Genomic DNA, 15,946 nt, shown 5'->3' with positions numbered 1-15,946 from the left:
CTGCCATGTAGGTCTTTGTCAAATGCCTTACTAAAGTCCATGTAGACCATATCTACTGCACTACCCTCATCAATCCTTCTTGTTCCTTCCTCAAAAAACTCAATTCAATTAGTAAGACCTGACCTTCCCCTAACAAATCCATGCTGACTACCCCTGATTAATCCGTGCCTTTCTATGCGGCAGCTTAACTTGTCCCTCAGAATAGATTCTGTCAGACTGACCGGCCTATAATTATTTGGCCTTTCCCTCGCACCCTTTTTAAACAATGGTACAATGTTCACAGACCTCCAATCGTCTGGTACCTCTCCTGTACCTAGTGAGGATTTGAAGATGATCCTCAGAGCATCCGCTGTTTCCTCCCTGGCTTCCTTTAATAACCTGGGATGCAAACCATCCAGCCCTGGCGATTTATCCACTTTCAAGGATGTCAGACCCTATAGTACTTCCTCTCTCACTATGCTTATCAGATCTAATATTTCACACTTCTCCTCTTTAACTACAATGTTTACATCAACCCTCTCTTTTGTGAAAAAAGAGACAAAAAAACATATTAAGAACCCTGCCCACATCATCTGCATCCACGCAGAAGTTCCCTTGTACATCTCTGATAGGCCCTACCCTTTCCTTAGTTATCCTCTTGCTCTTAATGTACTGATAAAACATCTTTGGGTTTTCCTTGATTTTACCTGCCATTAATTTTTCACGTCCTCTCTTTGCTTTTCTAATTTCCTTTTTTACTTCACTCCTGCACTTTCTATACTCCGCTGGGTTTTCTAAAGTATTAAGATTATTGTGATCATAAGCTTTCTTTTGCTGCTTTAACTTATCCTGTAAGCTTCTAGATAACCAGGGGGCTCTAGATTTGGCAGCAACACCCTTTGTCTTTGTGGGGACATGCCTACATTGTGCCTATCTCACTTTTGAATGCCTCCCACTGGTTTGCCACTGATTTTCCTTCAAGTATCTGTATCCAGTCCACTTTCGCCAGGTCATCTCTCAGTTTCTTAAAATTTGCCTTCCCCCAATTTAGAACTTTTACTCCTATTTTACCTTTGTCCTTTTCCATGATTATGCTAAAACTAACTGTATTATGGTCACTACCTCCAAAATGGTCACCCACTATTACTTCCTCCAGTACAATGGGCATACTGAAGATTGTATACCCTTAAATGTTGACAGGACAACCATTCAGCGTGGGATAATGTACACTCAAAGTGTGAGTGAGAAAAGGTTACGGATTGATCTTGCTGGCTTGAAACAAATGGAGAGAAAGGAAATCTGTAAAATTAAATCGGTAAATGCAAGTCATAAACTGTCGGAAAGCTTTACAAAAAAAAGAATGCACGTAGAAAAAAATTGTTAGGGGTCGTAGAAGAGAGGCATCCTGCAATATAATGCTTCTTACAGAATATGGAGATTTTGGATTTAATTCGTTTTGAAATTTTGGTTGTACATATCAAGTTTAATTTTTATTTGAAGAGGAGAGAATGGAATCTATTAATTGCACATTAATTGTTTAATTGTATGCAGGTGGTGGGCATTAACTAGGGATTCACTTGAGCCCTTAATAAATAGACAAGAGACTAAATCTGGTGGTTGTTGGTTTAGGAGGTATATGCTTGTAATGTGCAAATCTGTAAATAAATATGAAAGTGTGCAAATAAAAGCAAAATACTGCAGATGCTGGAAATCTGAAATAAAAACAGAAAGTGCGGGAAATACTCAGCAGATCAGGCAGCATCTGTGGAGACAGAAGCAGAGTTAATATTTCAGGTCTGTGACCTTTCATCAAAAAGGAATTAAGGGAAGTTGCACAAGAAGCATAATGGCACTCAAAGGTTTCAACTTAAAATATGCTTTTATTTACAGTATATTGGTACAAAAGAAATCAGAATAACAAATGAACATCTAGGTTTTGAAGTGTTATCTTTAACCTTGAACTGAGGGAATCATCTTAAACTGTTTTTCTCTTACCCACTGCCCCCACCCTGGATATTTTTAGAATTAGAATTAGAACATTACAGCGCAGTACAGGCCCTTCGGCCCTCGATGTTGCGCCGACCTGTGAAACCATCTGACCTACACTATTCCATTTTCATCCATATGTCTATCCAATGACCACTTAAATGCCCTTAAAGTTGGCGAGTCTACTACTGTTGCAGGCAGGGCGTTCCACACCCCTACTACTCTCTGAGTAAAGAAACTACCTCTAACATCTGTCCTATATCTATCACCCCTCAACTTAAAGCTATGTCCCCTCCTGTTTGCCATCACCATCCGAGGAAAAAGACTCTCACTATCCACCCTATCTAACCCTCTGATTATCTTATATGTCTCTATTAAGTCACCTCTCCTCCTCCTTCTCTCCAACGAAAACAACCTCAAGTCCCTCAGCCTTTCCTCGTAAGACCTTCCCTCCATACCAGGCAACATCCTAGTAAATCTCTTCTGCACCCTTTCCAAAGCTTCCACATCCTTCCTATAATGCGGTGACCAGAACTGCACGCAATACTCCAGGTGTGGCCTCACCAGAGTTTTGTACAGCTGCAGCATGACCTCGTGGCTCCGAAACGCGATCCCCCTACTAATAAAAGCTAACACACCATATGCCTTCTTAACAGCCCTATTAACCTGGGTAGCAACTTTCAGGGATTTATGTACCTGGACACCAAGATCTCTCTGCTCATCTACACTACCAAGAATCTTCCCATTAGCCCAGTACTCTGCATTCCTGTTACTCCTTCCAAAGTGAATCACCTCACACTTTTCCGCATTAAACTCCATTTGCCATCTCTCAGCCCAGCTCTGCAGCCTATCTATGTCCCTCTGTACCCTACAACATCCTTCGGCACTATCCACAACTCCACCGACCTTCGTGTCATCCGCAAATGTACTAACCCACCCTTCTACACCCTCATCCAGGTCATTTATAAAAATGACAAACAGCAGTGGCCCCAAAACAGATCCTTGCAGTACATCACTAGTAACTAAACTCCAGGATGAACATTTGCCATCAACCACCACCCTCTGTCTTCTTTCAGCTAGCCAATTTCTGATCCAAAGCTCTAAATCACCTTCAACCCCATACTTCCGTATTTTCTGCAATAGCCTACCGTGGGGAACCTTATCAAACGCCTTACTGAAATCCATATACACCACATCCACTGCTTTACCCTCATCCACCTGTTTGGTCACCTTCTCGAAAAACTCAATAAGGTTTGTGAGGCACGACCTACCCTTCACAAAACCGTGCTGACTATCGCTAATGAACTTATTCTTTTCAAGATGATTATAAATCCTATCTCTTATAACCTTTTCCAACATTTTACCCACAACCGAAGTAAGGCTCACAGGTCTATAATTACCAGGGCTGTCTCTACTCCCCTTCTTGAACAAAGGGACAACATTTGCTATCCTCCAGTCTTCCAGCACTATTCCTGTTGACAATGACGACATAAAGATCAAGGACAAAGGCTCTGCAATCTCCTCCCTGGCTTCCCAGAGAATTGCTCACACCTCCTCCTTGTGAACCTCAATCCCATCTAGCCTAGTAGTCTGAATCTCAGTATTCTCCTCGACAACATTTTCTTTCTCTACTGTAAATACTGACGAAAAATATTCATTTAACGCTTCCCCTATCTCCTCTGATTCCACACACAACTTCCCACTACTATCCTTGATTGGCCCTAATCTAACTCTAGTCATTCTTTTATTCCTGATATACCTATAGAAAGCCTTAGGGTTTTCCTTGATCCTATCCGCCAATGACTTCTCGTGTCCTCTCCTTGCTCTTCTTAGCTCTCCCTTTAGATCCTTCCATGCTAGCTCGTAACTCTCAAGCGCCCTAACTGAGCCTTCACGTCTCATCCAAACATAAGCCGCCTTCTTCCTCTTGACAAGCGCTTCAACTTCTTTAGTAAACCACGGCTCCCTCGCTCGACAACTTCCTCCCTGCCTCACAGGTACATACTTATCAAGGACACGCAGTAGCTGCTCCTTGAATAAGCTCCACATTTCGATTGTTCCCATCCCCTGCAGTTTCCTTCCCCATCCTACGCATCCTAAATCTTGCCAAATCGCATCATAATTTCCTTTCCCCCAGCTATAATTCTTGCCCTGCGGTATATACCTGTCCCTGCCCATCGCTAAGGTAAACCTAACCGAATTGTGATCACTATCACCAAAGTGCTCACCTACATCTAAATCTAACACCTGGCCGGGTTCATTACCCAGTACCAAATCCAATGTGGCATCGCCCCTGGTTGGCCTGTCTACATACTGTGTCAGAAAACCCTCCTGCACACACTGGACAAAAACTGACCCATCTAAAGTACTTGAACTATAGTATTTCCAGTCAATATTTGGAAAGTTAAAGTCCCCCATAACAACTACCCTGTTACTCTCGCTCCTGTCGAGAATCATCTTCGCTATCCTTTCCTCTACATCTCTGGAACTATTCGGAGGTCTATAGAAAACTCCCAACAGGGTAACCTCTCCTCTCCTGTTTCTAACCTCGGCCCATACTACCTCAGTAGACGAGTCCTCAAACGTCCTTTCTGCCGCTGTAATACTCTCCTTGATTAACAATGCCACACTCCCCCCTCTTTTACCATCTTCTCTGTTCTTACTGAAACATCTAAATCCCGGAACCTGCAACATCCATTCCTGCCCCTGCTCTACCCATGTCTCCGAAATGGCCACAACATCGAGATCCCAGGTACCAACCCATGCTGCAAGCTCACCCACCTTATTCCGGATGCTCCTGGCGTTGAAGTAGACACACTTTAAACCAAGTTCTTGCTTGCCAGTGCCCTCTTGCGTCCTTGTAACCTTATCCCTGACCTCACTACTCTCAACATCCTGTACACTGGAACTACAATTTAGGTTCCCATTCCCCTGCTAAATTAGTTTAAACCCCCCCGAAGAGCACTAGCAAATCTCCCCCCCAGGATATTGGTACCCCTCTGGTTCAGGTGAAGACCATCCTGTTTGTAGAGGTCCCACCTACCCCAGAAAGAGCCCCAATTATCCAGGAAACCAAAACCCTCCCTGGTACACCATCCCTGCAGCCACGTGTTCAACTCCTCTCTCTCCCTATTCCTCGCTTCGCTAGCACGTGGCACGGGCAACAACCCAGAGATAACAACTCTGTTTGTTCTCGCTCTAAGCTTCCACCCTAGCTCCCTGAATTTCTGCCTTAAATCCCCATCTCTCTTCCTACCTATGTCGTTGGTGCCTATGTGGACCACGACTTGGGGCTGCTCCCCCTCCCCCTTAAGGATCCCAAAAACACGATCCGAGACATCACGAACCCTGGCACCTGAGAGGCAACACACCAATCGTGAGTCTCTCTCGTTCCCACAGAACCTCCTATCTGTTCCCCTAACTATGGAGTCCCCAATGACTAATGCTCTGCTCCTCTTCCCCCTTCCCTTCTGAGCAACAGGGACAGACTCTGTGCCAGAGACCTGTACCCCATTGCTTACCCCTGGTAAGTCGTCCCCCGCAACAGTATCCAAAGCGGTATACCTGTTGTTGAGGGAAACGGCCACAGGGGATCCCTGCACTGCCTGCTGGTTCCCTCTCCTTCCCCTGACGGTAACCCATCTACCTACTTCTTTTACCTGAGGTGTGACTACCTCCCCATAACTCCTCTCAATAACCCCCTCCGCCTCCCGAATGATCCGAAGTTCATCCAGCTCCAGCTCCCTAACGCGGTTCTCGAGGAGGATATATCCCTGATATTCTTACAATGTATGGAAAAGCTGAAGTTCCTTCCATTTTCACAGTTCACTGAACTCTAAGAAGGTAAAGTAATATTGATTTAAGACCAATACTCACTTGTTTCAGTCTGGAAGTCTCTGAATCCATCAAATATGGAGCGTGCAGGTCTCCGTCGTTTGGGAGCTGTGGAATGCACAACAATGCTTACCGTGGATCAAAAACTGCAGACTCGCAAGCAGCTCTTAAAGCTTGATAATAAAATTAATCTGTTAGTTCAGGTGGTTATTCTGAGGCAATGCAGCAAATTAGGTCAGTTTTTTTCAACTCCAGTGCAGAGAATTTGCAATGACAGGCTGACAGAGAACACAGCGACTTATTTCTGGGTTTCAATTACTCTGTCACTCTTATTAAATCACTGGGCAATCTCTTGTGCCATTTTACAGAGAGTCTCCAGGCAATAGCCACCATTGAGGGATTGAGGTTAAGCAGGGTTAAAGGTGCACCGGGCAAATAGATGGGTGGATAGGGCAAGCCAGTCAGAGAGGAGGCAGGGATGGGAGGGGGGAACTGCTGGTCAATCACTTGACCGGTTGTAAGATGGTTTGGGATGTCTTGAGGAGGTGATAAATCACTACATGAATACAAGCTCTTTCTTCTGTTCGTTCTATTAGAATGGAAATCATCCAAAAGTATTCATTACAATTTACACAAATATGAGCACTTGAGGATTTATATATAGGTAACTTAGACACAGACACCAGCTGTGTGCCTGTTCCATTGGGGGAAAGCAATTAAAAAGAAAAACAAAGTTTAGGGAAATATTTTGTTTGAAACACCTTACCGCCAAACAAAGGTTCGGGTTCCACCAGGATTTCTTGCTTTTGTGGAATCGGAGCTCGTACTTCGTCCCTAAAATGATGCAAAATGAACAAGCATCAGACTGAAGAAGAAACGATTGTGTCCATCTGTCTAGGCCCAAACTTAACAGTGCTCAGTGAGGCCAAGACCAGGAATACTTAGCTGGACGTGTTATCATAGGAGCACAACTGAGCAGTGAATATTTTCCAAACAACATAGAAGAACATGAGAATTAGGAGGAGTAGGCCAATTGGCCCCTCGAGCCTGCTCCACCATTCGATAAGATCATGGCTGATCTGACTGTGGCTACAACTCCACTTTCCTGTCTGCTCCCCATAACCCTTGACACTCTTGCCGGTCAAAAGTCTAGTCAGCATTGAATACATTCAATGAACCAGCCTCCACTGCTCTCCGGAGAAGAGAATTCCAGACTAATGACCCTCAGAGAAAAAAATTTCTCTTCATCTCCATCTTAAATGGGAGACCCATAATTTTTAAAATGGGTCCCCTGGTTCTAGACTTCCCCAACAAGGGGAAACATCCTCTCAGCATCCACCTTGTCAAGTCCCCTCATGTTTCAATATGATCACCTCCCATTCTCCTAAACTCCAATGGGTATTGGCTCAACCTTTCCTCATAAGATAACCGCTTCACCCTAAGAATCAGTTGAGTGAACCTTCTCTGAACTGCTTCTAATCTAACTACATTATTTCTTAAGTAAGGAGACCAAAACTGTACACAGTTCTCCAGATGTGGTCTAACTAAGGCCCTGTACAGCTGTCGCAACACTTCCCTACTTTTATACTCTATTTCCATTGCAATAAACACCAAAATTCCATTTGTCTTCCTAATCACTTGCTGTACCTGCATATTAACATTTTGTGATTCATGTACCAACAGACCCAGATCCCTCTGTACTGTAGAGTTCTGCAGTCTCTCTCCATTCAAATAACATACTTTTCTATTCTTCCTGCCAAAGTGGACAAATTCACATTTTCCCACATTATACTCCATCTGCCAAATTTTTGCCCACTCACTTAACCTATCTAAATTCCTTTGTAGAATTATGTCGTCTTGACAACTTACTTTCCTACCGATCTTTGTGTCATCAGCAAATTTAGCTACCTTACATTTGGTCCCTTCTTCCAAGTCATTGATAAAGATTGTGAACAGTTGAGACCCCATCACTGATCCTGGTGGCATTCCGCTAGTAACAGCTTGCCAATCCGAAAATGACCCATTTATCCCTACTCTCTGCTTCCTGTTAACTAACCAATCCTCTATCCATGTAATATGTTATCTCCAGCACCATGAGCTCTTATTGTGTCGTAACCTTGATGTGGCACCTCATCAAATGCCTTTTGGAAATCCAAGTATACCACATCTACAGGTTCCCCTTTATCTACCTTGCTTGTTACTTCCACAAAGAATTCTAATAAATGAATCAAACACAATTTCCCATTCACAAAACCACATTAGCTCTGCCTGATTGTATTATGATTTTCGAAGTGTCCTGCTATTACTTCCTTAATAATGGATTCTAGCATTTTCCCTATGACAGATGTTTGGCTAACTGGCCTATAATGCTTGCTGTTGTGCTGCATCTGCTTCCAGATCAGAACTGGAAAAGCATGCACAATACCTGTGGTTGAATGCAACGTGAAGTGAACAGCATTAAATTCTATTATGCTGATAGGTCTGCTGCTTTGCTATAACCTTTGGCAGAGCATAGTGAAGGCAATTTTGATACTTGCCACGATCTTAGTGCAAAAAAGGCAGCCAAAACTAACATCAAGTCCTTTCCCACAACACTATCTTGATCAGTGTGTTTCCAGCCCAACAAGGAAGTATTAATACAAATTTGATTTGTCACACACTGATTTGAAATATTAACTCCGTTTCTCTCTCCAAAGAAGATGCCAAATTTGAGTATTTACAACATTTTCTGTTTTTATTAAGGAAAAGAACAGCGCTGGAATTAGTTCTGGAGAATGAAGTGAGGCAAGTGAAGCATGTTTCAGTGGGGCGGTATTTTGGAAAGTGATATCAAATTTATTAAAGTTATGGAAAAGGACAAGGTACAATCAAGTGTAAAAATATTTAGCAGACTTCAGGATGATAGACTGGTAAAATGGGTAGACACATGACAAATGAAATTTAACGCACAGAAATATGAAGTGATGCATTCTGGTAGGAAGCATGAAGAGAGGCAATATGAATCAAGTGGTGCAATTTTAAAGGGACGCAGGAACAGAGAGCCCTGGACGTGGGCAGTGTATGTACACAAATCTTCGAAGACAAGACAACTTGAGAAGATTAAAAAGCATGTGAAAGAAAGATTTGCATTTATATAGCGTCTTTCACGACCACTGGTCATGTCAAAGCGCTTTACAACCAATGAAACGCTTTCTGAAGTGCAGTCACTGTGGTAATGCAGGAAACGCAGCAGCCAGTATATGCACAGCAAACTCTCACAAACAGCAATGTGGTAATAACCATATAATCTGTTTTGCGATGTTGACTGAGGGAGAAATATTGGCCAGAACACCAGGGATAACTCCCCTGCTGTTTTTCAAAATAGTCCCATGAGATCTTTTACATCCACCCAAGCCATCAGATAGGGCCTTGGTTTACTGTCTCATCCGAAAGCACTCCCTCAGTACTGCACTCTTGTGCTCAGGCCCTGGAGTGGGACTTGAATGCGAAAGCTTGAGACTCAGAGTCGAGAGTACTACCAACTGAGCCACAGCTGATTGTAGGATCCTTGGCTTTATTAATTGAGGTAGAGAGTGCAAAAGCAAGGAAATTATTCAAAACCTTCACAAGACACAACCTTTGCTGGAGTATTGTATTCAATTCTGAGCACCACGTTTTAGGAAGGATGTCAGGCCTTCGAACGAAACTTACTAGAATGGTAGAACATAAAAGATTTGATAGAGTTGTGCAATATTGTGAACTGCTTTGAAAGAGTAACTAAGGAGAAAGTGTTTCCAGTGATAGCAGAGGAGATATTCAGATTTAAGGTGACTGGCAAAAGTACCAGAGGCTAGATGAGAATTTTTTTTTACGCAGCGAGTTATGGTGATCTAGAATGAACTTCCTGAAAGGATGGTGGAAGCAGATTCAACAGTTACATTCAAAAGACATTGAATAAATACTGGAAGGGAAAAATTTACAGAACTTTGTGATAAGAGCAGGGGACTGGGACTAATTGGATAGTTCTACGAAAGAGCTGGCACAATGAGCCACTTGGCTTCCTTCTGTGCTGTATAATTCTATGGTTGTCTCCAACTAACTCTTCCTATTACACAGGCTCTGTGACAGTATATTACAATATCAAAAGGAAGTGCTCTCAAAAGTTTAGAATAGTATGCAGCTATTTCTATTTGTCCAAATTTATTATTCACTGGTTCCCACTACACCTGAAGGATCTTGTTCTGTTCAGACTTCTTCAAAGCTCTAACAGGTCCTTCACCTGCAGCACCAAGTTACTTCCAGTGGGCATAAGATCTCAGTTTGGCCAATCAACCAAAAATCCAAAGCTTCATTGTTCTTGCCCAAGCCCCTCACTCAAAAGACAGACAAGTTCCCTTGTTGGCCCTCCACAATCTGACAAATACCTGCTAGCATATGTTAACCAGTACATGTTGTAAACTGATAAATTACATTTACTGCACTCATTGAAAACATTCTTAATTGAGTCCAGATGTCTGCATTCTGTAACCAGAGAACCAAAAGCAATTATAAGCCATGCAAAGAGAACGCAAGACCAGGCATTGTTTCTGGAACGAAGGACGACTATTCAAATCTGTCCTTGCCATGAGGTAGAAATTACACATCCAAAGGACAAGCTGCAATCAGCTAAAGGAAAGGAATTCCCAACTAAGATCACAAAGGTCTCCTGACCTGCCAGGATCAAAGGCATCAGGTCCTACATCAGTTAATGCTTGTGGTATGACGGACTCCATGGCGGGAGGTCAGGGACAATGAGATTAAGTACAGGACCATGTGTACAATAAAAGGTCAAGTTGACTCCTGGCAGCTCCTGAATTGGGACATTCTCTGTGAACAGCTTTTCAGGTACAATTTATTTTAAGCATACAAGTTAAGGAAAGCACTTTTATTCATATGATAAACACTCCTGATTAAGATATATATTGCAAAAATGGCTGGTGTGGATCACAAGCCCAAATAAAAGCAATAGCTTGACATCTTTGAGCTGAGAAAGACCTCAGTATTTCTATTTTAATCATCCTGGTGACTAGCATGGGGCACTCCTCTGAATGATGTTTGCAAGCATATTTACTGCAACCAATCTCCTTATACTATGTCAAAGGAGGGCAAATGAGTTCCAAAACAAAAGACACAAAGTGAAGTCAGTAAAGTACTGTGATTTATAATCTCTCGGTCAATTGTGAAACTTGCACCTCAAATTTGGAAAATATCTGTATCTCCCGAGCAAATCTGAGTCGACACTTTCTTTAACAGGTATTTGCTTATTGTCCCGTTACATTATGGTAACTGAATTAGTTTAGTTTAGTTTAGAGATACAGCACTGAAGCAGGCCCTTCAGCCCACCGAGTCTGTGCCGACCATCAACCACCCATTTTATACTAATCCTACACTAATTCCATATTCCTACCACATCCCCACCTGTCCCTATATTTCCCTACCACCTACCTATACTAGGGGCAATTTATAATGGCCAATTTACCTACCAACCTGCAAGTCTTTGGCATGTGGGAGGAAACTGGAGCACCCGGAGGAAACCCACGCAGACACAGGGAGAACTTGCAAACTCCACACTGGCAGTACCCGGAATTGAACCCAGGTCGCTGGAGCTGTGAGGCTGCGGTGCTAACCGCTGCGCCACTGTGCCCCCTAAATACAAGTCAAATGTTAATTGACGTTACGGTATGGATAATTAGAAGCTGCATAGGGCCATGTTGGGAAAGAAAGAGAAGTCTGTTCTTAGAGGCAGTCATGCTATGAGGTGTACAGCATGAATATAAACAGACTCCACTGACAGCATTGACTAAGTCAGACCATCCATGGGCCTAGCACTCAGCCTGTTCATTTTCAAATTATTGGTCTTTTGGTCCCTTTCCTAATCATCAGAGAAGGTTCATGTCAAAAATTGACGTCTCAATTTTCTAATTTCTGCACTGTGCATATGCAGCTGCTTGTTGCTACCATGACATCCGCCTCATAACATAAAATGGGGCAGATCCAGAGGACTGGGGGCTCCATTCCCACTTGGAAGTTCTGCAAGTGTTCACTGTATCAGTAATATTGTGGGGCATCCTATTTTTCCACTGTTTCAGCTTGCCAAGTGCCCCACCACAGAACCATAGAAAGGTTACAGCACAGAAGGAGGCCATTCAACCCATCATGTCTGCGCCAGTCAAAAAAACTAGTCGTCCATTCTAATCCCACCTTCCAGCTCCTGGTCCGTAGCCTTGCAGGTTACAGCGCTTCAGGTGCAGGTCCAGGTACTTTTTAAATGAGCTGAGGGTTTCTGCCTCCACCACCAATCCGGGCAGTGAATTCCAGACACCCACCACCCTCTGAGTGAAAATGTTTTTCCTCATGTCCCCTCTAATCCTTCTACCAATCACCTTAAGTCTGTGCCCCCTGGTAACTGACATCTCCGCTAGGGGAAACAGGTCCTTCTTGTCTACTCTATCTAGGCCCCTCATAATTTTGTACACCTCAATTAAGTCACCCCTCAGCCTCCTCTGTTCTAAGGAACAACCCTAGCCTATCCAATCTTTCCCACATCCACACTAAAGGTGGAAAAACCACTTGGATGTGCAGGAGTTATTTTGTATTTTCAAACTGAAACTCCCAGCCCCACATGGAATATCACCAAAAGCCCAGCTAACAAATTGACACAAGGATGGCCTACAGCTTACAATCAATCTGGCTCAGTTTATCTACAGTGAATACAAGTACCTCAAAGGGGTGCAGGAGATTACACACGGACCAATTCCCCAGTGCAGTAAGAACTAGCTTGGCTCAGTTGGCAGCATTCGCACCCCATTCAGAAGGATGCAGTTCAGTCTTACTCCAGGATTTGAGCACGTAATATAGGTCTAACATTTCAGTACAGTACCAAGAGGGTGCTGCATTGTTGGAAGCCCTTACGAAATGTCAAACCAAGGCTCTATCTGCCTGTTCAAGTGGGTATAAAAGATCCCAAACTGCTATTTGAAGAGCAGGAAGTTCTTCTGATATTCTGGTCATCATTTATCCCTCAATTATCAAAAACCGATGAACAAATTACTTAGATCACTGCTGGGACATTGCAACGTGCAATTTGAATGTCCACATAACAAGTGACTCCATACCAAAAAAGCAACTTATGGAAGACATAGAAGGCAGAAAGTTAACATGGAGATACATCAAGCAATTAGGAAGGAAAATGGTATGTTGGTCTTTACTGCAAGGGCTGCAATTATACATGGCTTTGGTGAAATCTGGAGTGCTTTGTACAGTTTTGGTGTCCTTACCCAAGAAAGAATATACTTGCCTTAGAGGGTGGGCAATGAAGGTTCACTAGATTGATTCCTGGGATGAGAGTGCTGTCCTATGAGGAGAGATCGAGTATAATAGGTCTACATTCTCTGGAGTTTAGAAGAATGAGAAGTGATCGCATTGAAATGTATAAAATTCTTACAGCGCTTGACAGGGTAGATACTTAGAGACTGTTTACCCTGGCTGGGGAGTGTAAAACTAGGGTTCATAGTCTCAGGATGAGGGGTCGGCCATTTAGGTCTGAGATGAGAAGAAATTTCTTCACTCAGTGGGTAGTGACTCTCTGTAATTCCCCATCCTAGAGGGCTATGGATGCTCAATCATTGAGTATATTCAAGACTGAGAGCAATAGATTTTTGGGTACTAAGGGAATCAAAAGATATGGGGATAGTACAGGAAAGTGGAGTTGATGCAGATCAACCATGATCTTATTGAACGGCGAAACACGCTCGAGGACCATTTGGCCTACTGCCATTTCTTATGTTAATTTGTACAAACATATGAATTAAGAGGAGTAGGCCATTCGGCCCCTTGGTGCCTGCTCCGCCATTTAATAAGATCATGGCTGATCTGACTGTGGCCTGAACTCCACTTTTCTGCCTACCCCCGACACCATTTGACTCCCTTGCTGGTCAAGAATTCATCTAACTCTGCCTTAAAAAATATTCATTGACCCTGCCTCCACCACTCTCTGGGGAAGAGAATTCCAAAGACTCACAACCCTCAGAAAAAAATTCTCATCTCTGTCTTAAATGGGCAACCCCTTATTTTGAAATTGTGAGCCCTAGTTCTAGTTTCCCTTAGCGGAGGGATCAATAACCAGGGGGCATAGATTTAAGGTAAGGGGCAGAAGGTTTAGAGGAGATTTGAGGAAATTTTTTTTCACCCAGAGGGTGGTTGGAATCTGGAACACACTGCCTGAAGAGTGGTAAAGGAACCCTCACAACATTTAAGAAGTATTTAGGTGAGCACTTGAAATGTTATAGCATACAAGGCTACGGGCCAAGTGCTGGAAAATGGGATTAGAATAGATAGGTGCTTGATGGCCAGCACAGACACAATGGGCCAAAGGGCCTGTTTCTGTGCTGTATAACTCTATGACTCTACATCCAACCATTCCTCATAACACCAGCCCTCACCCCAACCGAATCCCAGGTATCAGTTGAGTGAACCTTCTCTAAACTCCCTCACACATTTATATCCTTTCTCAAATAAGGAGACCAAAACTGTACACAGTACTCCAGATGTGGTCTCACCAATATCCTATACAACTGTAGCAAAACATCCCTACTTTTATATTCCATTCCCCTTGCAACAAACAACATTGCATTTGCCTTCCTAACGATTTGTTGTATCTGCATTGCAACCTTTTGTGATTTATGTACCAGGACATCCAGGTCTGTCTGTACCTCAGAGTTCTGCAATTTCTTTCCATTTAAATAATATGCTGCTTCACTATTCTTCCTGCCAAAATGGATAATTTCACATTTTCCCACATTATACTCCATTTGCCAAATTATTGCCCACTCACTTAACCTATCTATATCCCTTTGCAGACTCATGTCCTCTTCACAACTTACTTTCCTACCGATCTTCGTCATCAGCAAATTTAGCAACCATACATTTGGTCCCTTCACCCAAGTCATTGATCTAGATTGTAAATAGTTGAGGCCCCAGCACTGATCCCTTTGGCACTCCACTAGTTACAGCTTGTAAACCAGAAAAAGACCCATTTATCCCTACTCTCCGCTTCCTATTAGCGAATCAGTCCTTTATCCATGCTAATATGTCACCCCCTAAACCATGAGCTCTTATTTTGCTTAGTAACCTCTAATTTTATTTTTTTTTGGTTTTAGAGATACAGCACTGAAACAGGCCCTTCGGCCCACCGAGTCTGTGCTGACCAACAACCACCCATTTATACTAACCCTACAGTAATCCCATATTCCCTACCACCTACCTACACTAGGGGCAATTTACAACAGCCAATTTACCTATCACGCAAGTCTTTGGCTGTGGGAGGAAACCGGAGCACCCGGCGAAAACCCACGCAGTCACAGGGAGAACTTGCAAACTCCGCACAGGCAGTACCCAGAATTGAACCCGGGTCCCTGGAGCTGTGAGGCTGTGGTGCTAACCACTGCGCCGCCCCAAATGTGGCACCATGTCAAATTCCTTCAGGAAATCCAAGTACACCACATCCACAGGTTCCCCTTTATCCACGTCATTTGTTACTTCGTCAAAGAACTCCAATAAATTAGTCAAACATGATTTCCCTTTCATAAAAACCATGCTGACTCTGCCTCAATACATTGAGATTTTCTAAGTGCCCCGCTATAACCTCCTTAATAATAGATTCCAACATTTTCCCTATGACAGATGTTAAGCTAACTGCTCTGTAGTTTCCTGCTTTCTGTCTCCCTTCTTTCTCGAATACAGGAGTTACATTCGCTATTTTCCAATCAGATGGGACCTTTCCTGAATCTAGGGAATTTTGGAAAATTAAAACCAATGCATCTTCTATTGCAGCAGCCACTTCTTTTAAGATCCTAGGATGAAGTCCATCAGGACCTGGGGACTTGCCAGCTTTTAGTTCTAATAATTTTTTCAGTACCCTTTCCCGGTGATTGTAATTGTTTTAAGTTCCTCTCTCCCTTTCACCTCCTGATTCACAATTATGTCTGGGATGTTATTTGTATCCGCTACAGTGAAGGCAGATGTAAAATATCTGTTCAATTCATCTGCTATCTCCTTATTTTCCATTATTAATTCCCCACTCTCTCTCTAGAGGACCAACACTCACTTTACTTAGTCCTTTCTTTTTAAA

General features: G+C 43.0%; 1 protein-coding gene across 2 annotated transcripts in view; it reads right to left on the bottom strand.

Annotated features, from left to right (window-relative positions):
- Positions 1-15,946, bottom strand: part of ubxn7 (UBX domain protein 7) — a 97,520-nt gene that overhangs the window by 54,421 nt on the left and 27,153 nt on the right. For both annotated transcript variants that reach the window (XR_010975935.1, XM_068041831.1), the window contains exons 3-4: positions 6,566-6,633; positions 5,842-5,907 (exon numbers count right to left, since the gene is read on the bottom strand). Coding sequence is in view for 1 of the 2 variants with exons in the window: in XM_068041831.1 (XP_067897932.1) it covers positions 5,842-5,907; positions 6,566-6,633 (134 nt within the window). In the remaining variant the exon portion in view is untranslated. The remainder of the gene's footprint in view (positions 1-5,841; positions 5,908-6,565; positions 6,634-15,946) is intronic.

This window comes from Heterodontus francisci, chromosome 11 (assembly GCF_036365525.1).
Source record: "Heterodontus francisci isolate sHetFra1 chromosome 11, sHetFra1.hap1, whole genome shotgun sequence".
In the NCBI taxonomy this organism is placed as follows: domain Eukaryota; kingdom Metazoa; phylum Chordata; class Chondrichthyes; order Heterodontiformes; family Heterodontidae; genus Heterodontus; species Heterodontus francisci.
This window is presented reverse-complemented; position numbering and strand designations above follow the sequence as displayed.